This window comes from Perognathus longimembris, chromosome 3, assembly GCF_023159225.1.
Source record: "Perognathus longimembris pacificus isolate PPM17 chromosome 3, ASM2315922v1, whole genome shotgun sequence".
Classification (NCBI taxonomy): domain Eukaryota; kingdom Metazoa; phylum Chordata; class Mammalia; order Rodentia; family Heteromyidae; genus Perognathus; species Perognathus longimembris.
In genome coordinates this window covers 65,276,466-65,303,819 of record NC_063163.1, presented here as the reverse complement: position 1 = coordinate 65,303,819, position 27,354 = coordinate 65,276,466, and the positions used below count along the sequence as shown (strand labels likewise).

At 52.9% G+C, this 27,354-nt stretch overlaps 1 protein-coding gene across 4 annotated transcripts; it reads left to right on the top strand.

The window, feature by feature from the left end:
- Positions 1–1,272: 1,272 nt before the first annotated feature.
- On the top strand, positions 1,273–27,350 carry Stk11 (serine/threonine kinase 11). Of its 4 annotated transcripts, none has more exons than XM_048341786.1 (10): positions 1,276–2,292; positions 17,532–17,615; positions 18,527–18,616; positions 19,512–19,644; positions 19,723–19,859; positions 20,353–20,480; positions 21,479–21,536; positions 22,833–23,026; positions 25,547–25,758; positions 26,376–27,350. In XM_048341786.1, the coding sequence occupies exons 1-9, from the start codon at positions 2,003–2,005 to the stop codon at positions 25,741–25,743; spliced, it is 1,311 nt and encodes a 436-aa protein (XP_048197743.1). In that variant the 5' UTR covers positions 1,276–2,002; the 3' UTR covers positions 25,744–25,758; positions 26,376–27,350. The 4 variants fall into 4 exon arrangements, with proteins under 4 accessions (XP_048197744.1, XP_048197743.1, XP_048197745.1 ...); XM_048341785.1 differs by having other exon boundaries at positions 1,277–2,292; positions 26,427–27,350; XM_048341787.1 differs by lacking the exons at positions 25,547–25,758; positions 26,376–27,350 and adding an exon at positions 23,343–25,531 and having other exon boundaries at positions 1,273–2,292.
- Positions 27,351–27,354: the final 4 nt, after the last annotated feature.

The window sequence follows — 27,354 nt, the reverse complement described above, 5'->3', positions numbered from 1 at the left end:
ACACCCCAAAATAGTTTCCAGGCCCATTTTATTGATGGAAAGTTGAAGGCAGAGCCTTCCTACAAGACAGGCATCTTGTTCTTGCAAAACAGTGAAGGGTAAGGCGGGGACAACATGGCCTGGCACCCCCAAGGGGTGATTTCAGCTTTATCAACCAATATTTTGGCAGCCTTCTTGTTTTCCACCAAAACCGCTTGGCTGGGCTGTTGCCAGGCTGTGTGCTCCGAGTTTTCACTGCGAGTTTCTCCTGGGCAGAGCCCATCCTGGCACTTTTCTCCCCCCATCTTCCTCAGGGAAGCGCGCGCGTGCGCTGATCTTGGGTCCTGAATTGAGGGCCTGGGCGCTGTCCCTGAGCTTTTTCACTCGTGTGGTTTTCTACCACTTAAGCCACAGCTCTACCTTGGGCTTTTTTTTTTTTTTTTGGTGACTAATTGGAGATGAGTCTCTTGGATTTGTTTGCCTGGGTTGGCTTTGAACCCAACCTCAGATCTTAGCCTCCTGAGTAGCTAGGATTACAAGCATAAACTTTCAGGCCCTGGGAGAATGGTGTGTGTGTGTGTGTGTACAGGTCTTGTGGGAGAATGGTGTGTGTGTGTGTGTACGTACAGGTCTTGGGGCCTGACCTCAGGGCTTGGGCACTGTCCCTAAACTTATTTTTTGCTCAAGGATGGTGCTCTACCACTTGAGCCACAGCTCCACTTCGGACTTTCCTGCCCCAGCTTGCTTCAAACCGCGATCCTCAGATCCCAGACTCCAAAGTAGCTAAGATTACTGACGTGGGCTCCCAGGAGATTCTAAAAAAAAAACGTTTGGCCCATAATTTGCCTCTCGCCTTACTTTTTGACCTTTGACCTCACAGGAAAATTGAGGGGTGAGTCCTAGCAAACGACCTCTACCCGACCCTAAGGTGGTCCCAGCCTACTCCTCCACAACGGTTCCGCAGTGTCTTGAGGCGCTACTGACCTCCGACCCCAGGCCAAACTTCTCAGAGGTCATCGCCACAGCCCCGCTCTGTAGTAGGTTTCCAGCCCCCACCTCTTCCTGTGACGAGCGACTCCTCCAACCAACCAGAGGGCTGTCTCCTCCCTTTGGGCGGAACCGAGCACCGACCAATCCCGGCTCAGGCGCCTGCCCGGATCCAAACGGTCCAATCAGCAGCGGCGGCAGGGGTGGGCCCTTGGGGGGCCAGGCCCGCCGCTGCAGCCAACGGGAGTGCACGTTGGCGCCGCGAGGGGGAGTGTCCCGCGGCGGGGCGTGCGGCGGCGGCGCAGCGTAGGGCGGTAAACAAGATGGCGGCGGCGTGTCGGGCGCGGAAGGGGGAGGCGGCCCCGGTCGCCCGCAAGTGAGGCGCGGGCCGGGAGGGCGGCGCCGGCGGCCCCGCGGGCAGCCTTGCATGGGCTGGGGCCCCCTCGCCGCCCCGCCTCCTGCTTTCCGGCGGCGGCCGCGGCGAGGGGGGCGCGCCGCCCGGGCCCTGTCAGCCTTGGGAAGCCCCCGGCCCGGAGCTTGAGGCCTGCTCTGTCCTGGTGGCCCGGCGCCCGTGGGCTAGAACTCCTAGAGCTCGCGGCGGGGAGTGCCCCGTGCCCCGCCGCTGCCGCTGCCGCCGCCTAAGGAAGGGCGCCGCGAGGGTGTCCGCGCGGGCCGGGCATGGACGGCGCGGACTGGCCCCAGCGCGACAGCCTCGGCGTCTGACCGCGGGGCATAGCGCCTGGACGATGACCTAGCGCCGCCACAGCCCGTCCGGCCACGCCAGCGCCCGCGGACCCTCCGCCCCGCGCTCTCCGGACCGCGGGCGCGGAGCCGATCGACGGGTGGGACAATCGCTTCCGTCGTCGGAAGAAGAGTTTCCGTGGATTTTGGTGGGGGGCGGGGGGGGTGGGGGAGCTTCGTTGCTTTTTTTTTTCTTTATTTTTTTCCCCTCGTTGAACATTTGGAGAGGGGAAGTCGGGGCCAGAGGAACAACTGCCCACGAAGGGGACAAGGGCTCCCCAGCACTGGGTTCAGGATGGACGTGGCGGACCCACAGCAGCTGGGCATGTTCACGGAGGGAGAGCTGATGTCTGTGGGCATGGACACCTTCATCCATCGCATCGACTCCACTGAGGTTATCTACCAGCCTCGGCGTAAGCGGGCTAAGCTCATCGGCAAGTACCTGATGGGGGATCTGCTGGGGGAGGGCTCCTACGGCAAGGTGAAGGAGGTGCTGGACTCCGAGACTCTGTGCAGGAGGGCCGTCAAGATCCTCAAGAAGAAGAAGTTGCGCCGGATTCCCAACGGGGAAGCCAATGTGAAGAAGTAAGTGGAGGAGGCCGTGTGTGTGTGTTGGGAGAGGGGTAGGGGGAGAGCTGTCTTCTGCTTCTGCCTCCCTCCCTCTGTCTCTTCCTAGCCTTTTCTGGCCCCCTCTTTCTCCTCCCTCCCTTTCCTTTCCTCATCCTTCTCTTCCTGACACTCCCTTTCTCTCTTCCCTTTTCCTTTCTCCTTCTCTTCCTTTCTATCCCTTTCCTCATTTTCCTGCTTTTTCATTCTCCTCCTTCCTCCCCTAATCCCTTCTTTCTCAACTAAACGCAGGCCTGAGTTAAAGCCCCAGTACTAACACTCTCCCCTCCCCCCCCCAAAACAACAACAACAACAACAACAAAAAAACCCTGAACTAACCAGACAGTGCCTGTGCCCTGCTGGTCTAGGACGGTGTGACTAGGAACCTACAAAAGTGCTTTCCCTGAGTCAAGGTGGGTTGTGGCAGCTCAGCACTCTTTAACATGCCCTGGGAAGGGGGTGCAGCACACTCCCTGTCCCCATGGTCACACACACACCCCACCTCCACTAGCTTGTGTTTATTTGGGTCGGACAGTTTGTGTGTAATGGCCAGAAGGTTTTCTGCGCAGTGTGTGGCTGATACCAGGGCCAGGCGAAATGTGATTTGTTTATCCTGTTGGAAGGGAATCCTGTGGTTGCCAAAAATAATTGTTTGCACCAGCTTATCGGTCAGCAGGAGGGAAATGGAGCCCTTTGTCACTTGCCTGGGATGTGAGGCTGGAAACATCTCTGGCTTTGAACTCTGCCTAGCCTTCCTGAGCTTCGCCTGGCTTTCTGTGCAGGCCACAGGGCAATCTTACTTTTTAAGCATATCTATTTTTGAGTGTCCTGCTACCTTAAGATCCTACTGGCTGGCTGTAAGTCTGTATGTAGGGGCCTTCTCCCTGAGGGAGAAGATGTTCAGAGGGCAGGGCAGCCAGGGCCTGGATATCACCACCAGACACCTGCCTCTCTTCCCTGTTCTCTTAACTTCTAAAACTTCGTGTTGCTGGTTTCTAAGAAGCAACCTTATCTGCTGGACCTGCAGGACTGGTGGGGCTACCCTGCAGAGTGGATGGTGGGTGACCTTGGATGGTGGTTCCCGGAAGGGCTGACTGCTCCTTCCTCCTTCTGGCAGTCCCATTCCTGAGGGCCCTGGCTCACTGTAACCAGCTGGCACCTGACTGGCACCAGGGATCTGACATAGCCCTGTGACGTTGATCCGGCTGGAGCCAAAGTATCATGGGCTAGCTTCAGTTCAAGTAGGACCAACAGGAAGAGAGATGGTTTCCATGAGGTGTTTTTAAAGGTTTGTTGCGCAGCATGTGGACACTTAGAAGTGGTCTGGGGCCAAGGGGTCAGGTCCCTTACCTGGTTAGGCTGGTTGGTCAAAGACTGGTTCTCTGGGTACTCTAGAGTGAAGCAGGCCTCGAGGAACCCATCAGGGACACAGCAGGTAGGCTTTTCTGAAACTTGGGGTGCCTACTCCCTTAGGTGCCAGATTTGAGCTTAACTGTTCTTTTTTTGCCAGTCCTGGGGCTTGAACTCAGGGCCTGAGCACTGTCCCTGGCTTCTTTTTGCTCAAGGCTAGCACTCTCTCTACCACTTGAGCCACAGCACCACCTCTGGCTTTTTCTGTATATGTGCTGCTGAGGAATTGAACCCAGGGTTTCATGTATATGAGGCAAGCCATATTCCCAGCCTAACTGCTCACTCTTAAGTCTCTTTTTCACAAGCTAGAAGGTCAGGAGGTGGATATGGCCCACAGGCTGCCAGTGTGTGTCCTTAGTGGGTGGAGTTGGCTGGCCTTTGCTGTGTAAGGCCATCGTAGTAGAGGTGGCTCTGGGAAGAGCTCTTGTATTCCAGATGCTCTACTCAAGTGGACTATTGCTGCCCCTCCCTCCCCGTAGGTCCTTATCCCTTTTTGCTGTAGGGTCTTAGTCCCTGCCTCAAACGCTTACAGGGAGTTGTCCCTAGCCTCTGTTCCCACCAGGTTCCTGATAGGGGGCCTGCTTAGCATCTTTGACCCCAGCTCTTCCCCCTGCTGCTCCATGTGTGCTTCTTCAGAGCAGTACTTTTTAATGCTGGAGGAGTTTGTGGCCATCTCCCCATCTGGCCAAGCCTGCCCCAGTCACCCTTTCTGCTGCCTCTGTCCAGCACTCTACCACTTGAGCCACAGGGCCACTTCTGGCTTTTTCTGTTTATGTGGTGCTGAGGGATTGAACCCAGGGCTTCATGCTTTCTAGGCACGCACTCTACCACTGATCTCCATTGCCAGCCTCACCATGAGATTCTTATCTCCAATTAACCACTACAAAGCCAGAAGTGGAGCTGTGTGGCTCAAGTGGTAGAGTGTGCTAGCTTTGAGTAAAACAACAACAAAAACTTGTAGGGATAGCACCTAGGCTCTGGTTTAAGCCCTAGTATGGAACCCCCCCCCCAAAAAAAAATAGTGCTAGCCCTGTGTCTTGTCCATTACCCAACTGGCTTTAGGGATCTCCAGGGTTGCAGCTATGAGGTAGAAGTCACTGTGCCCCCTCCCCATTGTGCAGTGAATGACCTGCCTTCTGGGCTGGTGCCTCCTCCACAGGCCAGGGTGATATGTGAAGGGCCTCCAGTGTGCCAAGGCAAAGGGGTATTCCTTCCCAGTCCCGGGAGCTGGGCTCTGTGGCCAACCTCATTGCCAGCTAGCTGAAAAGAGAAAGGCCCCTTTGTCTGCATGAAGCTTAATAAACTTGACTCTCTTGTGGCGAAGTGTCCAGAACCTTCCAGTCAAGCCTGTGGAGCCCTGTTAGCCAGTATGTATTAAAAGCTTTTTTTCTTAGAGTGCGATGTTGTGGCCCTTTGCCAAGGTAGTGGGTGTGTGGACAGGTCAGGCCTGCTGAGCCATCGTCCTTCCTGCCTTTCTAGGACGGCTGCCCTGAGACCTGCACCTCTTACTGTGGGAAAATGTGTTACATCTACATTGAAAAGTGTCAGTAAGCATCAGAAAGTTAAAAAAAAAAAAAAAAAGGTGCTTGCCAGGTGCTCATCCCTTACACCTGTAATACTAACTACTCAGGAGGATCAGGGTTTGGAGCAAACCTGGGCAGACAAGTCCTCCAAACTTATTTCCATTTAACCAGCAAAAAGCAGGAAGTGAGCCTGGCACCAGTAGCTCATGCCTGTAATCGTAGCTAATCAACAGGCTGAGATCTGAGGATTGCAGTTCAAAGCCAGCCTGGGTTGGAAAGTCTTAGAGACTCTTATCTCCAATTAATCACAGGGCAGGAAGTGGAGCTGTGGCTCAAGTGGCAGAGTGCCAGCCTTGAGCAAATAGAAGCCAGGGACAGTGCTCAGGCCCTGAGTTCAAGCCCCAGGACTGGCAAAAACAAACAAAAACAACCAGGAAATAGAGCACCAACCTTTAGTGAAAAGGCCAAGCAAGAGCTCCAGGTCCTTAATTTTAGCCCCATACATGTGTTTCTCTCTCTCTCTCTCTCTCTCTCTCTCTCTCTCTCTCTCTCTCTCTCTCTCTCTTTCTCTCTCTCTCCCTCCCTTTCCCTTTCTCCCTCTCCCTCTCTTTCTCTCTCTCTCTCCCTCTCCCTCTCCTCTTTCTCTCTCCCTCTCTCCCTCTCCCTCTCTTTCTCTCTCCCTCTCTCCCTCTCTCCTTCTCTCCCTCTCCCCCTCTGCCCTTCCCTCCCTCTCTCTCCCTCCCCATCTCTCTCTGTCTCCTCACCCCCTTTTTTCTTCTGACTACTGGCTGTCTTTTCTGGCCTGCTCCTGTTACTACCTCTTCTGAAATTTCCAAGCACACTTTGGTGAGTTCAGGTGTGGCCTCTGGGTTTGGAGTGCCCAGTTGATTCCCACAAATGTAACATAGCTGGGAAGAGGGCCCTAGACAGGACTTCCTGTGTACTCTGGGGGCTGCCAGGCCTATCCTGCAAGTGTAGTTCATGAGTATTAGAGACAGCAAGTAGTAAGTGTGTCATTTCCCCTTCTGTATGCTAATGAGAATGTTCTATCAGGAGCTGGCAGGCGTGAAACACATTTGGCTTTGTGAATGGACACAGCTCCTGAATCCTGCTGATACTTGGGGCAGCCCGAGATGATGGGGAAGGGGATAGTGTGGCCCCTACCCATAACATGTCACTGAGAGACACTGATATTCCCAAGTTGTGTTATGTTCACCTTCCTAAGAGGGGGTCTTGTGTGCTTCCCCCCTATTTTGCTTTTGAAACAGAGACTGGGGGGCTGGGAATATGGCCTAGTAGTAGAGTGTTTGCCTCCCATACATGAAGCCCTGGGTTCAATTCCTCAGCACCACATATATAGAAAAGGCCAGAAGTGGCGCTGTGGCTCAAGTGTTAAAGTGCTAGCCTGGAGCAAAAAGAAACCAGGGACAGTGCTCAGGCCCTGAGTTCAAGCCCCAGGACTGGCAAAAAAGAAAAAAAGAAAAGAAAAAAGAAACAAAGACTAATCTCATATTCTGGGGCCTAAGTACTCCTCATCCTTCTGAGTGTTGGGATTACAAATGTGTGCCACCAGCCTGGCCCCTTGTTTAGGTGTATAAATAGCTGCTGGTGGTTATGGTCCAGATTTGGGCTATACTTCTCCAACCTGAGGTGTTCATAGTGGGGAGGGGGCTTCTGCTTTCTCACGCTGCTAACAGCAACTGCATTTGTCTGTCCTTTTCCTGGCTGCTCCATTGTTTGTTCTTTCCGTGTCTTACAATTTGCCCACAGGGCATGGCAGCTCTGTGTGTGTGTGTGTGTGTGTGTGTGTCACACTAGCACAATAGGGTTCTAGGCCATAGAACGCTCAGCAGAAGCATTCTGACTACTTCTGCTGGTATCATGTTGGCCGGCTTAGGGAGGGAATGGGAAGCTCAGCTGTCTGGGTTTTCCCCAGAACCTTGTGTGATGAGTGACTGGCAAGAACGCCTTGCCCTGTAGTAGATCCTCCTCCACCTGTCATTGCCACTGGGGCCCTGAGAGGGGCTGGAAATGTGTGGAGGGGGAGGCCATGCCACCCTGGGGGTGACTGGCAGATACTTGGATCAGGATGGTAAATAGTTAGGATTTTAGCAAGTTGAGATTCAGAGCCCTGGACTTTGTCAGCTTTCGTTTCCTCAGCAAACAGAATGTCCTGAGCAGCCTTTACAAGGTTCTGGCATTTGCTAGAGTTTTCTCCCTCTGTTCGCTATTGGGAAGGGTGCCATAGTGAGGCCCAGGCTGGGCTATCAAGAGACCTGTGCACTCTTGCCTGCCCTGAGACTCATGTACGGATTTGGACACCTTCTTGCAATGTCTTTGGAGTGAAGTGAGAGCTCCAGGCTAGGCCAGGCAGTTCACTGTGCCAAGGGCACAGGTGGCCACCTGGATAGCCTGGGGGCAGGTATGGAGCACCTAGACTCTTTCTTCCTGTGTCTGGGGATGACAGGCTGCTGAGTATACCATACCTACTATGTGCCTTAAAATGGATACACATCATACATACATATGTACATGTGCGCATATATATATTATGTGTGTGTGCATGCACACCAGTTTTGGGGCTTGAACTCAGAGCCTGGGCACTGCCCCTGAGCTTTTTTGCTCAAGGTTACCATTCTACTACTTGAGCCAAAGCCCCACTTCCAGCTTTTTGGTGGTTAATTGGAGATGAGGAGTCACAGAGTTTTCTGCCCCAGGCTGGCTCCAAACCACGATTCTCAGATCTTAGCCTCTTGAGTAGCTGGGATTTCAGGTGTGAGATACCAGTGCCCTACTGGACTTACTTTTTTTTTTTTTGGCCAGTCCTGGGGCTTGAACTCAGGGCCTGAACACTGTCCCTAAGCTTCTTTTGCTCAAGGCTAGCACTTGACCACTTAAGCCACAGTGCCACTTCTGGCTTTTTCTGTTTATGTGGCTGAAGAATCTAACCCAGGGCTTCATGCATGCTAGGCAAGCACTCTACCACTAAGCCACATTCCCAGCCCTGGATTTAGATCTTTTTTTTTTTTTTTTTTTTTTTTTTTTGCCAGTCCTGGGCCTTGGACTTAGTGCTTGAGCACTGTCCCTGGCTTCCTTTTGCTCAAGGCTAGCACTCTGCTACTTGAGCCAGAGTGCCACTTCCGGCCATTTTCTATATATGTGGTGTTGGGGAATTGAACCCAGGGCTTCATGTATATGAGGTAAGCACTCTTGCCACTAGGCCATATTCCCAGCCCTGAACTTATATCTTTAATTATTTTATTTGCATACAGTTTACATACCATTTCATCTTTCTAAACTGTACAACTCAGCCAGGTGCTAGTGGCTCACACCTGTAATCCTAGCTACTCATGTGGCTGAGATCTGGGGATCACAGTTTGAAGCCAGCCCAGGCAGGAAAGTTCATAAGACTCTAATCTCCAGTTAACCACCAGAAAACCGGAAATGGCACTGTGCCTCAAAGTGGCAGAGCACTGGCCTTAAGGGAAAGAGCTCAGGGACAGTGTCCAGGCACTTGAGTTTCAAGCCCCACGACTGAACAACAACAACAAAAGTATACAGTCCAATGGCATTTAGTACAGTGACAGAGTTCAGTTAGGAAACCACCCTGTCTATTGAATTCTAGAACATTCTGCTTTTCTATAAGGAAACTGGTCTCCATGTGCAGTCACCCCATTCCTTTCCCAGCTCCTTTTTTTTAATACTTATTTATTTTTAAATTTTTTTGGCAGTCCTGGGCCTTGGACTCAGGGCCTGAGTACTGTCCCTGGCTTCTTTTTGTCAAAGCTAGCACTCTGCCACTTGAGCCACAGTGCCACTTCTGGCCATTTTCTATATATGTGATGCTGGGGAATTGACCCAGGGCTTCGTGAATACGAAGCAAGCACTCTTGCCAATAGGCCATATTCCCAGTCCCCTTTCCCAGCTCCTTAGACCCACAAACCCACTTCCTGTCTATGGATTGCTTATTCTGGACATTTCCTATCAATAGAGCTGCACAGTGTGAGGCCTTTGTGTCTGGTTCTGTCCACTGAGTCCACATTCTCAAGGTCGGTTCACAATAGTGTGTGTCAGAGCCTTGTCCTGTTCATGGCTGTGTGATACCCCTGTGGAGGGACAGTATTTAGTCTGCTATCATAGATGACTATTGGGCTGTCGCCCACTCTTGTAGTTATTATGAAACTTGCTGCTGAAAAATGTGTATGTGGTTCATGTGGAACTGTGTTGTTAGCCACCTTCCTCTTGTGGCCCTCAGACACCTTGGAGAACTTTTGTTGTATTTTTTTTTTGGCCAGTCCTGGGCCTTGGACTCAGGGCCTGAGCACTGTCCCTGGCTTCTTCCCGCTCAAGGCTAGCACTCTGCCACTTGAGCCACAGCGCCGCTTCTGGCCGTTTTCTGTATATGTGGTGCTGGGGAATCGAACCTAGGGCCTCGTGTATATGAGGCAGGCACTCTTGCCACTAGACTATATCCCCAGCCCACCTTGGAGAACTTTTATCCATCAGTGCTGGTGACAAACACAAGGCCTCACATATGCTAGATGAGTGTTCCACTGCCAAGTTGGGCCCCAGCTCTGAAAGCCTTTACTTTGTGTATGTGTCTGTGCACGTGTGTGTGCACATGTGTGTCCATGCGTGTGTGTGCCTGTCCTGGGGATTGAACTTAGGGCCTGGGTGTTGTCCTTGAGCCTTTTTGCTCAAGGCTCTATCACTTGAGCCACAGCTCCACTTCAGGCTTATTTTGTGTTTAGTTGGAGGTAAGAGTTTCACAGACTTCCTTGCCTTTGCTGGCTTCAAACTACAATCCTCAGATCTCATCCTCTTGAGTAGTTAGAATTACCAGGTTGAGCCGCTGGTACCTAGCAAGAAAGCCTTTACTTTTGAGTCATTAACAAAGATAGTGGAAAGCCACCAAGGTCAATGTTCCTGGCTCAGTGTCCCTTGGAAGTACCACTACTGATCCTTGGGAACTGCCTTTTACCTTTCGAGCCTGAGTGGTCATATGGGACTCCTGATCCCTTAATTGTGCACTTGGTTATCTCCTGTGTGTTTTCTTTCTAGACTGACTTAAAGCAACTTCTTCCTGGGTGGCGTTTATGACCCTCTTTCCTGCTTCTCTATCGGTTAGTCAGCAAGTTAACTGAACCATCCACTCTGCCTGGGCAGGCAGGCCCTTGAGAGAAGCAGATTGAGCCTCAAAAGGGGCAGGCCAGGCCGGAAGGTGAGGTTTCCTCCCTTGCTGATCTCAGCTCTGCTCAGAGCACTTCCTGTATCCCTGCCTCACCAGGGCTTACCTTCTCTTTTTTATTTTATTTTGTTTTGTTTTGATATTGCGGGACAGGGTAGTACCTATAAGAAACATTTAAGGTACATGAAGCAAAGTCCTAGCACTGCCAGCAGCCACTGCAACCACATGTGGCAGCTTCTGCACGCTGTGGGCTCCCTTGCACAGTTGATAATGGTCCTGAGCCTCCAGAACCATTTCTAATTGCCTGTCTCTTTTTGTGCACTTGGACCTACTTGCAGGCATATAGGACTTCCTCTGTTTTGTTTTTGTTTGACAGGACTAGGGTTTGAACTCAGGGCTTTGTGTTTGTTAGGCTAGCATACTACCATTTGAGCTTCTCTGGCTTTTGGCTGGTTAACTTGGAAAAAGTTTTCACCAGTTTTCTATTCAGCTGCCTTTGAACCTCCATCCTCTCAATCTCAGCCTCCTGAGTAGCTAGGATTACAGGTGTAACCCACTGACTCCTGGAAAGTTCTCACTTCTTTTAGAGTTTTGACATTGCATTAATTTTCTGGTATGAGTTCTTGGTATAAATAATGTGTTTAGGCTGGGCACTGGTGGCTCATACCTGTAATCCTAGCTACTCAGGTGCTGAGATCTGAAGATCACGGTTCAAAGCCACTTGGAGCAGGAAAATCTGAGACTCTTATTTCCAATAAACTACTCAGAAAAGGCCAGAAGTGGTGCTGCAGCTCAAGTGAATATAGTGCTGGCCATGAGCCAACTCAGGGACAGCACCCCAGGCCCTGAGTTTAAGCCAAATGACTGGACCAAAAATCATTAAAAAAAAAAAAAATTTAGTGCTGGGGATGAACCAGGGCCTGGTACATTTGACAATCACTCTTATCCCTGTGCTACACTCAGGCTCTAGACAAATTCACTATTCAGCTTTGAGACTTAATCTGTTCCTGAGCATTTGCATATTTTGCTACAGTTGTCAAGTTACTCTAAAAACTTCAGGTACTTGGTGATGGTTTGGTCTCCCTGTGCTTGGTCAGAACAATGTTTCTGAACTCTCTTTGGTATCATCCTGCCTATATATGTCCACTACCAACTGGGTCTTTATCTTTCTTGACGATTGCATGGTTTCGTCTCCTATGTTTCCTGAGGGAAATGTATGCTCCTTAGGACTTCTGTGAGATAACGTTTCCTTATCTCGTTCAAAAATACTGGCTTTATCTTTAGAAAAGGTTTCTGTGCTACTTTTTCCTTTAGATGCTTTCATGTGAGAATTAACCTGAGAAGTTTGAAGAATCTGAACAGCTGACTGTTATCAGACTTTCTCTTCCCTCTCTCTTTTTTTTTGGCCAGTCCTGGGCTTTGGACTCAGGGCCTGAGCACTGTCCCTGGCTTCTTCCCGCTCAAGGCTAGCACTCTGCCACTTGAGCCACGGCGCCGCTTCTGGCCGTTTTCTGTATATGTGGTGCTGGGGAATCGAACCTAGGGCCTCGTGTATCTGAGGCAGGCACTCTTGCCACTAGGCTATATCCCCAGCCCCTCTCTTTTTTTTTTTTTTTTGGTGGTGCTGGAGATGGAACTTTAAGTAGCAAGTGTTCACCACAGTTTTCCTGCTTGAAAAGATGTGATAGTCACTTCCTTACTATGTAACTGCACCCTCTTTGCACAACACCTTGTAAAAAAAATTTATGTTCAATTAATAAAAAAATAAATTAATTAAAAAAAAGAAAAGATGTGATAGTATTGCATAGTTTGGTGGCTCGATGAGGCCCTGAGGCATATGGGTCTCTTAGAGGTGTGTTGGTGGTCACACGGGATGTGTCAGCCAAAGCTTTTTATCTGTAGAGGAGGGGGCACTGTGATCTATTTGCTTAGGGCTTCTCACTGGGCAGTTTCCTCTGGTGGAGTATGAACATTTGGAGATGACTTCCCAGAGGACAGAAGAGGGTGGTTCTGGGACAGGATTGGCCCGTGTTCCCTCAGGTCCCAGAAGTGCACGGCTGTGGACTGCTGGAATTGTGAAGTGAGCTTTCAGGGCTTTCTGACTCACAGTGCTGTGAGGGTGGGGGTGTCTCTCTGCACTCTTGGTTTTGAAGCTGCTTTATGCTCTCATTGGTGGTCATGGGGGCCCGAGTGGAGTGGGCTCTGCCAGAGCCCTTTAGTCCTTAGCCCTTGGGTGTGCTCCAGCAGGTACTCTGATGTTTTCTGACAGCCCAGGATACAAGTGCTAAGGCTGGGTTCTGCTTGAAGTGCTGTTGTGCTAGGCACCTCATGGAGGTCACTTTCAGGGCAGCTTACTGAGAGAGCACTCACCGCATGGATGGCACACTCCTCTAGTTCAGGTGCTACTTACTGTGTGAGTTCTTGTATAGCTCTGGACCCTGGGAAACCCAGGTAGAAGGTGAGTATTGGTTTGGCTCCATGAATGGCAGGTACTGAGAATGATCTGGGAGGAAAGCCAGCTCTGCACCACACTGTACCCCCTGTGAGGAGCTGACTGCTGGGACAGCTGAGAAACCTGCCCTAGAGCTAGTGGGAGAGTGATACAGAATTGCCGTCCCTGGGCTGGGCAGGCTCCTAGTGGGCCGATGTCACCAGAACCTTCAGCTCTTTAGTGTTTCTGGTGCATAGGACAGCACTTGCTGGTGCAGCCTAGCTGACTAGCCAAACAGTGCCAGTGCCTGGTGTGTATGAAGAGTGAGGCAGGCAGTGCTTAGACTGCCCGAATGATTATGATCTCATGGCCAGAAGTGAGAAGGCTCCTAAAGAGAACCTTGTGGGACAGTCTGAGTAAGGGTTGATGGGAGAATCCAGGTAGCTGAGGGCAAGAGTGGAGAGAGGGGCTGCTGAAGGGGAAGCTAGGCTGTTGGGGGATTCTATGTCTTAGGGCTAGTTGATGGGCAGGGCAGAGGCGCTGGAGCCAAGTTGTGGCCCGCAGGTGTGACTGAAAACACTGTCGGATGAGTGAGATATAGCTGAGGTCTGGAAGAACCATCCCTGATAGGGATGAGAGTAGGGACTTATCTATGATTCCGCCCACAAACAGTGAGGGATGATTTCTGAGGACATGTTTGGCTTTAACATTGAGCACTCCATGCTCCTGGCATGGAGTGGCATAGGGGCCAGGGGTGCTGCTCAGTACCTTGCAGTGCCCACTGTGCTGAGGGCAAGATCCCTGGTAATTAGGTAGAAAAAGATTGAGTCCAGGCTTTGTCCACACCAGACATTGGGGTGAACTAAGGGACCTCAGGTTCCCTCTTCACCATGCAGTGTATGCTTTCAAAATGAACAGTGTCCCAGGGATCTCAATAGGGCAGATGGTCATCGATAAATGACATCTCAGAAAAGGAGGTGAGGGCAGAAATATTTCTGCACCAGGCAGCATGTAGTACTGGGGCATTGGGCTGCACCATCCATCCATCTTTGGAAGGTGAGAGTCCATGGTTTGTTCTCTGTGGAGCATGTACTTTGAAACACTGCTTCCCAGGTTGCTCTCCGAGGCCATTTGAACCCTGGGTCCTGGAGCCCCTGGCATACTGTGGGGGAGGAAAACGTGGTGCCTGAGGGCACTGGCACTTTCCAAGTGTTCATTTGAAGGTGGACTGAGGTTCACATTGTGTTATGGTCAAGGTGGTACCTGGTCTGTGAGGGCTTGGCTCTGCTGCCCTACATGCTCTGTCTGAGCAGTTATTTGGACTTTGCTGGCTCCATCCCTCCAATGAGGGCTTGGGCCACTGACAGGTGGCACCTGCTGAGCCCTAAGGACATGTAGCCAGAGCTGGGATGCTCAGGACTGAAGTCCTTTCTGTCTGAGCCCTCATTTCTAGGCTGGTCCTGATAGATGGTGTTGAAGACAGACCTCTGCTTCAGCTCTTCTCTCAGTAGGTTCCAAAGCTTCTGTGGGTTACACCTATGGGTTGGTTTTGCTGTTCCTTCATTGTGGCTGGGATTTGTGTGGCAGCTTGTCCCCTTCCCAGGGGACAGCCCCTGGGAAGCCAGACAGAGGTCTGCTGGGAGTATTCTTGGCTATCTGGACCTCACCCAGGAAGTGGGAACTTGGGAAGGTGGAAATGTGCTGGCAGTGGAGTGGGCAGGTTGGGACGAGGTGCTAGGTCACCCTCCCTTCTTGGCACCAGACTTGTGCCCAGGAGCCGGATGCACAATCAGCATGGTGCAGTTGGGCCAATGCAGCCTCATGGTTCTGAATGCCTGGCCTCTGAAGCTCACTGACCACTCTGTCTATGCCACCTCCTGGCCTAGTCATCCCTGAGCCCAGGCAACTATTTCCCAGGCTGCTTCCTGCTGCCTTCAGTTCAGTGTCTACCTTGACATGAGGTAGCCCAGGGTCATCCTGTTTAGATATGGATCCTGCCCATGCCACTTTGTCTTCACGTCAGTGAGGCAGAGATACCTGCTGCTTCTTGGGTCTCTTGACTCTGTTGGTAGGGAAGCTTAGGGCCACACTAGGCCTTGAGAGAGGGCAGACTGAGGTGGGGTCTTAAGGCCTTGTGGGCCCACCCCATGATCTCCTGAAAAGGGGCCGTTGGTGTGTCCACTCTGGTTCCAGTGTTCCCCTTGAGGCCCTGGGTGTCCACCAGGCTGGGAGCATAGGTCCTGGCCAACTCTATAAATAGCCTTGCTATGCCCTGCCGGGAATTGGCACTGCTGATGTACTCACAGCTCAGAGGGGATTGAAGTGCAGATTTCCTGCAAGCAAGCCAGCACCATATGTAGCCCTGTCTCAAAACTGACAGCTGCTGCCTGTCCCTTTCTGGACCCTGGACTTGGCAGGACCTTGTCCAAAGCCATAGGGTTACCCGAGTTCAGCAGGCCCTACAGGGACCGTAGCAGAGGACTGCTGGGCAGGAAGCAGTGCTCAGTGCTGAGGGGGAAACACTTCTCCCACTCAGTGTTTTTGTGCCATGCTTCTTGGGCTTCCTAGTAAGGATTAAAAAAAAAATACTGAGGGGCTGGGGATATAGCCCAGTGGCAAGAGCGCCTGCCTCTGATACACGAGGCCCTAGGTTCGATTCCCCAGCACCACATATACAGAAAACGGCCAGAAGCAGCGCTGTGGCTCAAGAGGCAGAGTGCTAGCCTTGAGCAGGAAGAAGCCAGGGACAGTGCTCAGGCCCTGAGTCCAAGGCCCAGGACTGGCCAAAAAAAAAAAAAAAAAAAAATACTGAGATGAAATGTACATTGTATATCTCTCCCATTTACATTGTATGTGTTAGTGGCATTCAGTACAAGCAGTTTTAGTTTCATAATCTGGTTCCAGAACATTCTGGCTGGCAGGCCCCCACCCCACCCCACCCCCCCAAAAAAAGATGTGTCACCATCATGAGCAGTTACCTTTTCTCTTCCCTAGCTCCTGGCACCCTGTCTCTAGATTCTCCTTTTATGGAGTTCCCTTTTTTTTGCCAGGCCTGGGCCTTGAGCTGTCCCTGCCTGAGCTTCTTGTGCTCAAGGCTAGTATCCTACCATTGAGCCACAGTGCCACTTCCGGCTTTTTCTGTGTATGTGATACTGAGGAATCGAACCCAGGGCTTCATGCATGCTAGGCAAATACTACCACTGAGCCACCTTCCCAGCCTCTGAACTTTCTTATCAGTGGAGCCACATACTGTTACCTGTGTCTGATTCTGCCACTGAGAATGAGGTCTTCAAGGTCCCTCTATGTTGTAACATGGGTCAGAGCTTTGCTCTTCTTCATGGTTGTGTGTGATGTTTCAGTGTGGGTGGGCTGTGCTGTGTGTGTCCATTTATAGACTTTGGGCTGTTTCTACCTCTGGTCCTGGGAGCATTTCTGTTCCACCTGTCTTCAAGAATAGGTGTTTTGTTGGATTTCTTGGGCAAGTATTTGGGAGTAGAATTTCTGGGTCACAGGTACTGTATCTAATGCATGGGTGTGAGGACCCTTTGCTGTTCAGATCTTGAAGTGAACTCTCTCTGACCAGGCTGCTGGCTTCTATTTGGCCCATAGTGAGTGGCCTTTGTGGTGGTCAGTGCATATAATAATGTCTGTATCTCGTGTAGCTCCCATTCCCCCACCCCCAACACTGTGTCTCTGGACATAGCCCCAGTAGGGCTCACCTGGGATATCCAGGTTTTATAGAACAATGGGAAGGATAGTGAGGTAGGAGGTGAATCTTTAGGGGAGACATCTGAGAACCTAGCCTTGTGTTTGATGGAGATAGTCCCTGCCAGAAATGTAGCTCTAGCTCTGTACAATGTAGTGTGTTTATTTTTTTATTTTTTATTTTTTGGTTTCTTTTTTTTTGGCCAGTCCTGGGCCTTGGACTCAGGGCCTGAGCACTGTCCCTGGCTTCTTCCCGCTCAAGGCTAGCACTCTACCACCTGAGCCACAGTGCCCCTTCTGGCCGTTTTCCATATATGTGGTGCTGGGGAATCGAACCAAGAGCTTCATGTGTAGGAGGCAAGCACTCTTGCCACTAGGCCATATTCCCAGCCCCTGTAGTGTGTTTAGTATGTATGAAACACAACTGCTCATCCTTGGTTTAAAGTGACTTGATGATCTTGTCACAGTCTGAGCTCCTCCTGGCCATGGCAGAGATTGTGCCATGCATGGCCTTTGGTGGAGCTGCTCCCTGGGAGGGTTACCCCGTAAACCTGCACAGGGAGTGCTTCGACCCACCTTAATTGGCCTGCACTGCTGGCTGCCCTTGGGCCACTGCCCCACTGCCCTGGCTCCTCAGCTGGCCAGGACCCACCAGGATACGACCTGAAACCAGTCTTCTCATCCAGTCCATCTGCAGCCCTTCCTGTGCCCATGGTGTAGGGCTCTCATTTGCGGACTGGGCTCTGGTGCTACCTACTGGTGCTGCTGTGGTTTTGGGACCTGCTGGGTTGTTGGGAATTCCCTGGCAGTGACCTCTTAGTACAGCAGTTGGGACCCGCAGTTGACTCTGTCTGGGGGGTGGGGATGGGCTCACTGTTCTAGGAAAGATTATAGGGCTCATGTGGTCCACATATGTGCACCTGCACTGGGGTCTACTGATACCTTGTCCTCTCTGTTCTAGGGAGATCCAGCTCTTGAGGCGGTTGCGGCACAGGAATGTCATCCAACTGGTGGACGTGCTGTACAATGAGGAGAAGCAAAAGATATATCCTTTCCCAGGGTGGGTGGCGGCAGGTGGGCTCCAGGGAGTAGGCAGCAGGTGAAGGGCCTCACCTTCCCAGTCAGTCACCATAATGAAGTCATAGTCCTGTAGGCATCTTAAGTGCAGCCCTTGTCAGACCCCTCAGCTGTCCTGGACCAATGAACTATTGGAGCCTCCTCCATGGGCCATCTTCTCATCCAGGCAGTGCCAGGGCACTGAGTGGTAACCTTAGCCTGGGTGTCCACTCTTCTGGGTTGTTGTAGTCAAAGCCTGTTACATGGTTAACATTGTTTCTAGGGATCCTCACATATGTAATTTGGGTAGCACCTCAATGTAGGGATTCCTGGTGGAATCTCATAGCCCAGGGTGGGGCCACCACATCTTACCAGACCCTGGCCTGCAAACAAGAGCCCTAGCCCATGGTCTCCACATGGTCTCTGGTGCTCTAGGCTCATGGGACCTGTCCTGGTTGCTGTTTGTGGAATCCTGAACCCATTTGTTGGGGATATCATGGGCAGGGGAATTGAGATATTTGTCTAGGCATCAAGCAAAGTGTATCACATCTGACCTTGAATCTCAGGGAGACTTTCTCCCTTGTAGGAGTTGCTGAAGCCTCCCTGCAGGGCTAGGCTCATTTTTGCCAAAGCAAGACTGAACTAGCAGGTCCAGTTGTGGTCCAGGTGTGGGCCCAATGCTGTCCTGAAATAGCCCTTCTGAGGAGGCAGGGTGTGGTCATGAGGGGCCTTGGTCTCTCAGGGCTTTATACTCTGCCCAGGCATGCTGGCTTGCTCCAGGGCCTCTCCAGGACACAGATGGCAGGCTATTTCTCCTATGAGGCACTGCCAAGCTCCCAGGGTCTGGTCTGTGGAGCAGGGTGGCATTGCCCATGGAGCCATGTTTCCTTAGCACCCCACGTATATGGTGATGGAGTACTGTGTGTGTGGTATGCAGGAGATGCTGGACAGCGTGCCTGAGAAGCGGTTCCCCGTGTGCCAGGCCCACGGGTGAGTGGGGCCGGACCCAAGGGCCAAGCTACCCACAAGGGCCACCAGGCCTTGGGTAAGCCAGCCCACTGGTTTTTGATGGTCGTCCAAGTGAAAGCCAGGTGTTTGTAAAACTTTTTTTGTGTGTGTGCTGGTTCTTGGACTTGAACTCAGGTCCTTGCACTCCCACTCAGCTTTCTTGTTCATGGCTGGCACTCTTTACCACTTGAGCCATATCTCCAGCTTGATATTTTGCTGGTTATTTGGAAATGGAGTCCTGGAAATTTTTCAGCTTTGGCTGGCTTGAACCTTGATCCTCCAGATCTCAGACTCCTGAGTAATTTGGATTATAGGTGTAAGCCACTGGCACCTGGCTTTAAAGCAAATTAAAATCATTACCCTATGTCCAGTACCCATAGTTCAACCATGCAGAGCCCCTCCCACCTGTCAGGCCCTGATTGCATACTGTCTTGAGAGAAGCTGCTGTGGTTTTGGGACCTGCTGGTTGTTGGGAATTCCCTGGCAGTGACCTGAGCAGCCCTCTTAAGTGCAGCAGTTGGGACCCACAGTTGACTCTGTCTGGGGGGTGGGGATGGGCTCACTGTTCTAGGGGAGATTATAAGGCTCATGTGGTCCACATAAGGAAGAAGTGAGGTCAGGGGCTTCTGGCTATCAGCAGAGATCTCAGTCTTGTGGGCCATGAAGGGGCTCCACCTTGGCCAATGCCCTTTGTGGTTCCCAAGTGGAGCCCAGCCTTGTCTTATTTGTCTGTCTGGACCCCAAATGACTTCCCCCATGGCTGTTTATGAGGCTCAAATCATTTAGAAGAACTTGCCCTGGGCAGCTTTGCACAGAGGGGCCCTGGGAGGCTGGGAAATCAGGGCAGGACCTGGACACAGGTGTGCCTCACTTGTAGGTACTTCTGTCAGCTCATTGATGGCCTGGAGTACCTGCATAGCCAAGGCATCGTGCACAAGGACATCAAGCCTGGTAATCTGCTGCTCACCACCAGCGGCACGCTCAAGATCTCCGACCTGGGCGTTGCCGAGGTAGGCGCCTGTCCCTCGGGGGTCTCAGGGTGCGGGCCCTCCTGGGCGCTCCCTGAGGGCCCCATGGCACTGCCACAGGCCCTGCACCCATTTGCTGCCGATGACACCTGCCGGACAAGCCAGGGCTCCCCAGCGTTCCAGCCTCCCGAGATCGCCAATGGCCTGGACACCTTCTCTGGCTTCAAGGTGGACATCTGGTCAGCCGGGGTCACGCTGTAAGTGGCCTGAACCCTGGTCCAGGCATGCAGTGAATATAACCCAAGGGAGTACCACATTTCTCTAGTTCCTGCAGACCCCACTGATGTGGCCAGGAGTTCAGACTCTTTGCAGCCTGAAACCACAGAGTGGGTGTCCAGTCCTTTTGTTGAGCCATGCCCTTTATGGGTGTGTGGCCCCATAGGATTCAGTATATTCAAGGACATGTAACATCACATCTTACCAATTCCTACCATTTTCACACACACACACACACACACACACACACACACACACACACACACATACACATACAAAGAGTCACATCCAGGGGAGGGTGGCTTTAGGGTACTGTTCCAGTGGATTTAGGGGACACTTCCCTCCTGAGCAAGTTCCTGCTTCCGGGAAACTGGCCTGTCTCGGAGCCCACAAGGACCTCGCTGACAGCCACATTGGGGAACCCAAGCATGCTGCCAACTTCTGACCCCCTCCTCCTTCCCCTTGGGTGTGAAGTTACAACATCACGACGGGCCTATACCCCTTTGAGGGAGATAACATCTACAAGCTCTTTGAAAACATCGGGAAAGGGGACTTCACAATCCCGGGCGACTGTGGCCCCCCACTCTCCGACCTACTCAAAGGTAAGAATTCCTGGCCTATGGCTCAGCATGGGTCCTCAGTTGTATGCATCAAGAAAATGGTGTACTAGCAGTGACAGCAGTTAGAGGCAAAGGCCTCAAGTGGCTGGGGTCCTGATGTTTCCCACCATCACCCTTTTTGCCTCTCTGCTGTCATGCAGCGTCTCCTGTGGCCTTGCTGCAGAGTGAAGGTCTTGGCTCCCAATTGGGCATCGACAGTGGCAGGGGTGGGTTGGTAGGCCTGGCCCATAAGACTAGCACCCCTTCAAGTGTCATATTGCTAGCCTTGAGCAAGAAAAAGCCAGGGACAGTGCTCAGGCCCTGAGTCCAAGCCCCAGCACTGGCCAAAAAAAAAAAACAAAAAACAAAGACTAGGGGGCTGGGGATATGGCCTAGTGGCAAGAGTGCTTGCCTTGTATACATGAGGCCCTAGGTTCGATTCCCCAGCACCACATATACAGAAAACGGCCAGAAGTGGTGCTGTGGCTCAAGTGGCAGAGTGCTAGCCTTGAGCAAAAAGAAGCCAGGGACAGTGCTCAGGCCCTGAGTCCAAGCCCCAGGACTGGCCAAAAAAAACACACCAAAGACTAGCACCCCTGTGTGTGCAGGGCTGGTTGGTCCAGCTCTGCTGCCTACTCTGGGCTACAGCCTCAGGGCAGAGCATCTCTGGAGGCATTGACTGCTCTGCCTGCCTCATCAGGGTCTTTCACACTAAGTTTCCATGGTGTTCCTGCAGGATCTGAAGGGCCTCCCACTGCTGCATTCCTTGGCCCCTTTTGCACCTTCTACACTCTGCTCCAGTGGAGGCCGGGCTGGGAGTGTCCTGGTGCCTAAGGAGTATGGGATTTGGACAGGTGGTTAGGGTCCCCTAGCTGTCCCCTGGGCAGAGTTGTCCTTTTGAAGGGTGGCATGGTGAGCATGAACAGAAGTGGGACAGCCCTAAAAGAATTGGGGCTGGGGGCCTGAATGTGGTGATGACCCGGTCCTGCTGCTCTCCACAGGGATGCTGGAATATGAGCCGGCCAAGAGATTCTCCATACAGCAGATCAGACAGCACAGGTCTGTGGCCTAGCCCTCATCTCTCAGCTTGCGGGTAACAACAGTCCAGCTGGGTGGGACTGACTAAGGGGGACTAATGGAGGGTAGGTCTCTGACCGCATTTTGTTCAGACCCATAGAGCCAGCATGGTGGATGTAGGCAGTGTCTATTGCTTGCCTGTGCAAGCCACAAATGACTTTGGCTTTTGGTGGGGTTGCGTGCAGAGTGTGTACCTCCCTTTCTTCCCTCCTGTGCCTTCTAACAGTGCCAGCAGCATGTCTGTACATCCAGGCCCAGAGAGGGAAGAATAGAGGGCAGGTAGGGGTGAAAGGACCCTGCTGGTGCTGCCTCCTCCATCCTGGGCTTCTATGCCTCAAATCCAGAGGCAAGAATGACACCAGCATGCATCTTGGAGTCTGGAAAGCTGGGTAGGGCTGGGTTTGTGGGAATTTGAGAGGAGGTGGTTGTCTACAGGCCAAGGGCCTTGCTGTAGCTCCAAGGGCTATGAGTGAACATGAGGGCACAGCTGAATGGCCCCCAGTGGGAGATTCAAATAAGTGGGCAGTCATTCATTGAGGGTTAGCTATGCGGGACTCCCCAAGCTTCCTCAGATAATGCTGGGGTTAGGTACTATCTGTCCCCATCCTTTATTGACACTCCTCACTCCTGCTGGTAGGAGCCCTGGGTCCTAAGAGGTCAGGTCCTTGGAACTGATGGAATCAATATGTTAGAGGTAGTGCAGGAGCTGCTCACAGGTATTCTGTGTTTGTAGACAGCCTTTGGGCACTTTGGGTGCCAGGGTCAAGATGTGCACAGTCAGGTTTGGCATGCTTTTGTCCTGGGTGGAGTCTGCCCCAGCCCTCCTGAGGGAAGGGCTTCCAGAAGATTAGTCACCCTGGCAGCTGCCAGCAGGAATTGAGCCCTGGGCATCCATAAGTAGCTCATTATACCCATGGGCTTGTATCAGTAGTTGCAACCAAGGTTTCTCTTGGTACTAGCATTTACACAGATGTGAGGACTTAGAACCAGGATGGCCCCTGCGGCCACACGCTCACAGCCCAGGTGTCCACATCCTGAAGACTGCCCTCACCCTGCTCAGCCTTGGGTTCCTAGGCCAAAGACAGCTTTGTCTGTCCAGACCCCTTATGCAGTAGAGGTGGAACTTGTGGAGCATTCCTGAAGGGTGCCAGCAGCCAAATGGGACCCAGTACTCTAGCCAGAGCCACCCTGTTGTGTAGCATTGTTTTGGCTCCTGCATGAGCCAGCAGTCACCTAGGAGTCTTTCTGGTGGACATCACTACATCTGGGCTTTTGTAGTTGGTTCCGGAAGAAACACCCTCTGGCGGAGGCACTGGTGCCAATCCCACCAAGCCCAGACACCAAGGACCGGTGGCGCAGCATGACAGTGGTACCTTACCTAGAGGACCTGCATGGCCATGCTGAGGATGAAGACGAGGACCTCTTTGACATCGAGGATGGCATCATATACACCCAGGACTTCACGGTGCCTGGTAAGCCAGCAGAGGCTGCAGTCCTGGGCCTACATATTCTTTGAGTGGGCCCCAACCTCTGGTGGTAGATTGTCCTTGTAGGCTCTGGCCCACCCCAGGCTATCGGGCTGTCCGGCTGGGAGGGCTTCCTAGACATCTAGCTCCAGGTGCTGCCCAGAATCCAGTAGGAGTGAGAAAAATCCAGCAGGAGCTTCTTTCTCACTCCTGCTGGACTGTGAACCAGGTGCAGGGTTCCCTCAGCCAGGCATGTGAGAGGGTCCAGAGGCCCTCCATCCTGCCCCAGTGCCCTGACCCTGTGTTGCCCTTACTTCCCCAGGTGGCGAGGAGACATCTGAGGCAGGGCTTAGCGAGGAGAGATTCGCGCAGAAGAGCCAGGGTGCAGACCTTTCTGGAGAGGAAGCTGAGGCGGCAGGCACCGCAGTGGTGTCTGAGGAGGAGTTCGAGGCCTTAGTAGTATAGTCTGATCGGGCCACCAGCCATTGGCATACATACATTCTCCTCCTCCCCCCAGTGTTCCTGCTTTCCTTCTGCTATAAAGCTTTGCCCGGCTGTGTGTCTACAGGTGGATGTTTGCTACGGCCTGGTACCACCCCCAAAGTCCTACACAGGGCTGTTACCCAGAGCTGGGCTGAAAGAGCCTGACAAAGCCAGCTGAACAGGAAGAGTGGAAGCTGTGAGCCAAGATGTGGGGGTGGTCATTGGCTAGGGAAGGGTCCCAGAATACCCTAGGTCCTGGAGATCCCCCATGTTCTGTGCCCTTCAAGCCAGCTTGGCAGGCAGTGCAGCAACATCTGGGCTCCCCTTGAGTGGTGGAGCTCTCGGGAGAGCAAGTTGGGTGGGCAGCCCTGAGTGCCGGGCAGAACTGAGCCCTAAAGGCAGGCAGAGGCAGGCCCCTGAAGACTAATTGCTCTATAAGGACATTCCAGGCCTTTCCTGGGCTCCTGTTAGATCGCTGCCAGCCATTTCCTTGGGGTCACGGGGGCAGGCATGCATGATAGGGCCATGTTAGAACATGTCTGCTCTGGCATGTAGCATAGGCCCTGGCTACAGTCAGGCCTTAGATGTGAGATCTACAGATGTCTTTCCATAAAGTGGGAGGGAGGGGTTGCCTCTCAGACGAATAGGATCCCTGTCAGGGGCCCAGGGGCCGGGTGTGTGCCAGGTGACCACAGGATACCTCCCAGGTATCCCCCACTTTCCCCTCATAGCCTGTAATCCAGGACCCCTGAATGGAGCTGGAACCTAGCAACAAGCCTCTAGCTTGATACATCCTTGTTCACAAGGACACTATTCCTGTCTGGGACCCCTCAGTACCCAGGTTCCTCCAGCCTGCTTTAGCTTAACGAAGGTGAGCCACACAGGGAGGATTTGGGCAGGTAGGTCTCTCATTCAAATGGAAACCTTCCTCCCCACTTGGGTGTTGGGTACCCTGAGTGGCCCTAGACCTAAGCTACCAGGTGCCTTATTGACTGGGGATACTGCACTGCTGGTTTTCTGAGCTGCTCCTCCTAGCTGTGGTGGCGCATGGGGTAGCCTATCTGCCCTACTGGCCCTGAGGGCAGGTTCACTTTGGCCTCCTATGTCCTCAGAGATAGCCCATAAGGTGGGGTCAAGGTTCCGAGGTAGGACAAGGGACCCCACCCAGGCTGCAGTGCTCAGGCCTGAAGGGACCAGCTATGGGGTCTGTCTCTCTGCTTGACTTCCAAGCACACTAGCTCAGCCCAGGTCGAGGATGAGGTGATGCCTCATTACCAAAGAGGTCTTTTTACATAGACTTGGTCTGTGCACAGGGTGGTGCATGTCAAGTTCTGGAAGCTGCTGAGTCAGGAGGCAATGGTCCCTCCCAGGCATGGCTGTTTATTGGGCCCAAGGGCTGTAAGCAGAGTGGCTTCTGGGATGTCTACAGGCCTAGCACAGCCATATCTTCTACCTGACAGACTTTCTAGAGACTGCCCTGCCATTTCCTCACAACCAGTGTGAAGGGGTCCAGCCAAGCAGGGTGAGCCAGGGACCCATGATGCTAGGCAGGGTTGGCAGCTGTGGGGTCTGGGGTGGAAGGCTCTGGTGACATACAGGTCAGACAAGCACTTCATCCCTGGGTGGGGCACCTGTGCTGGGCATGTGGAGCCCAGCTCCTCTTGTACCCTCTTGGGCCCGGGCACATCCACAGGCACAGATAACCATGGTGCACCCCAGGACAGGCCAGTGGGTGCCTGCAGCTGTCCCTCCACTGGATTGCAGTCTGCAGTCCCTGCAGACCAGACCCATACAGTACCACCTGCACCTGGGGGCCCAGGCAGATGCCACACTGGTCTGCAGAGGGATTACCTCAGACTGTTGTGGGAAGGACCTGGCCTGGCTGGACGGAGGGTCATCTTGGAGCTGCTAGGAGGTAGCACCCAAGGATGGAGAGGACCTGGGCTCTCCAGGTGTGTGTGGGGAGGGGGGTGCACAGTTAGGCCAAGGGCTGTGAGTGGCACTGTTCTTTGGCTCAGGCTGTCCTTGCCCTCTTCCTCCTAGGACAGGTCCTGGAGGAGGAGGCTAGTCAGAATGGACAGAGTCACGGCCTGCCCAAGGCTGTGTGCATGAATGGTACAGAGTCTGCACAGTTGAGCAGCAAGTCAAAGGCTGAGTGTCGGACTGGTGCCACCTATTCTGCCCGTAAGGCCTGTGCCAGCAGCAAGATCCGACGGCTGTCAGCCTGCAAGCAACAGTGAGGGTGCCGCCTGCAGGTGGGTATGGGCCCATTGGGGGGAGGATAACACTGGGCTCCAGTGCCTCCCAGGGGACACACGCAGCTCCCAGGCCTGTGCTGTTGGTGTGCATCCTCTTTGCAGGGGTAGCGTCTGTCCTGACCCAGATTGACCAGCTCACAACTCTGAGCTCAGGCTTGAGTGAGAGACCATAGCCAGTCATGTACATCTGTACAAACCCATAGCAGGCCGCTGCTGTGGTTTACCTTTCATTCAGAGCCACCGCAGTGCCTCAGATTCCCCAGGGGAGGGCCATGTGGGTGGCAGGTCCAGCAGCTCTTCCTGGCTATTCTTGGAGAGCTGTGTGGCCTTCTGGGGTCTGGTCGGGCTGAGTCATGCTGGATCCCTGTCCTGTTAGCCCTTCCTGTGTGCCTGTCCCTCCAAAGGGTAGGGAGGAGTCAGTTGAAACTGCTCAGCCAAATACTTTTTTCTGGTTGTGGGGTCCACATCCTTGTCCCCCACAGGCCTGTGGTGGTCACCTGTATTGGGGCCAGCAATTGCCAGTCACTCCAGAATGACTCTGGCCTCCCTGATGCCTTACCCAGTGGGGTCCAGGAGTTTGGCAGTTCATGTTACCCAGGTCTTAACTCCTCCAGGTCATAGATCTAGGGGCCCAGAGTGACCTGCCTCTGTCCTCATGCCTGCAGCCTATCGCCAGGACTCCCCACCAGGTGCCACCACCCAGGCCCTCCTCAGTCTTCCTGCAGGCTCTTGGCCCAACCGCCCACCTTCGAAGGTGGCCACCATGCCTGTGCTGACTGCTCAGGACTTCAGGAGCACAAGGGCCAGGCAGGGGTGCAGCAGAGACCCAGGCCCAGCCCTGTCCTCGGCTGCTGCGGACAGCACCACCCCAGTGGACAGGACTTGGCCCTGCAGTCCTGTGAGGAGCGTTTCCTACGCAGGGGAGGGGGAAGCCTGGCCTCCAAGATGCACTTTATGTTTAGACTACTGGCTCTCTACCACCTCCACGGTGGTTTTCATTGCTGTGTTAGGGCCTCCCACACCTGCTGACATGGGGATGCTCAGCCAGACAGCTGGAGGAGACCAGACCTCCTATCAACCGCCTTGCATGCAGAACCGCTCAAGGGAGCCTTGGCTGCCTTGTTTTTGTTTGGTTGGTTCCTTTTCTTTTCTTTTTTTTTTTTTTAATAAAACAGGTGGATTTGAGCTATGGCTGTGAGGGTGTTTGGGAACTGTTGGGAGTCAGGTGGGTGGGTGGGTGAATCAGTGATCCCCAAAAGCAGTGCCTCTATAGATGGATCTTCCTTGCTGTGCTAGCTGGGCCTCTAGCTCCCTGGTGATCCCCCACCTTCACTTGGCCTCCTAGAGGTCCAGTGGCCCACCTTGACCCTTTCTTCCCCCAAGGCCATGTGTGGTCTTACATCCCAAGAAAAACCCAGACAGCAAGTGTGCAGTAAATATTTATAACCAACAAGAAAACAAAAACACAACAAACTCCATCGCTGGATGGTACAGACTAGGCAGAAAGCTTCAAGGGGCAGGATGGGCACTTGGCTGCGGGCAAGGGCTGCCCCATCTTTTGGCAATAAATAAAGTTTGGGAAACTTGAAGCTT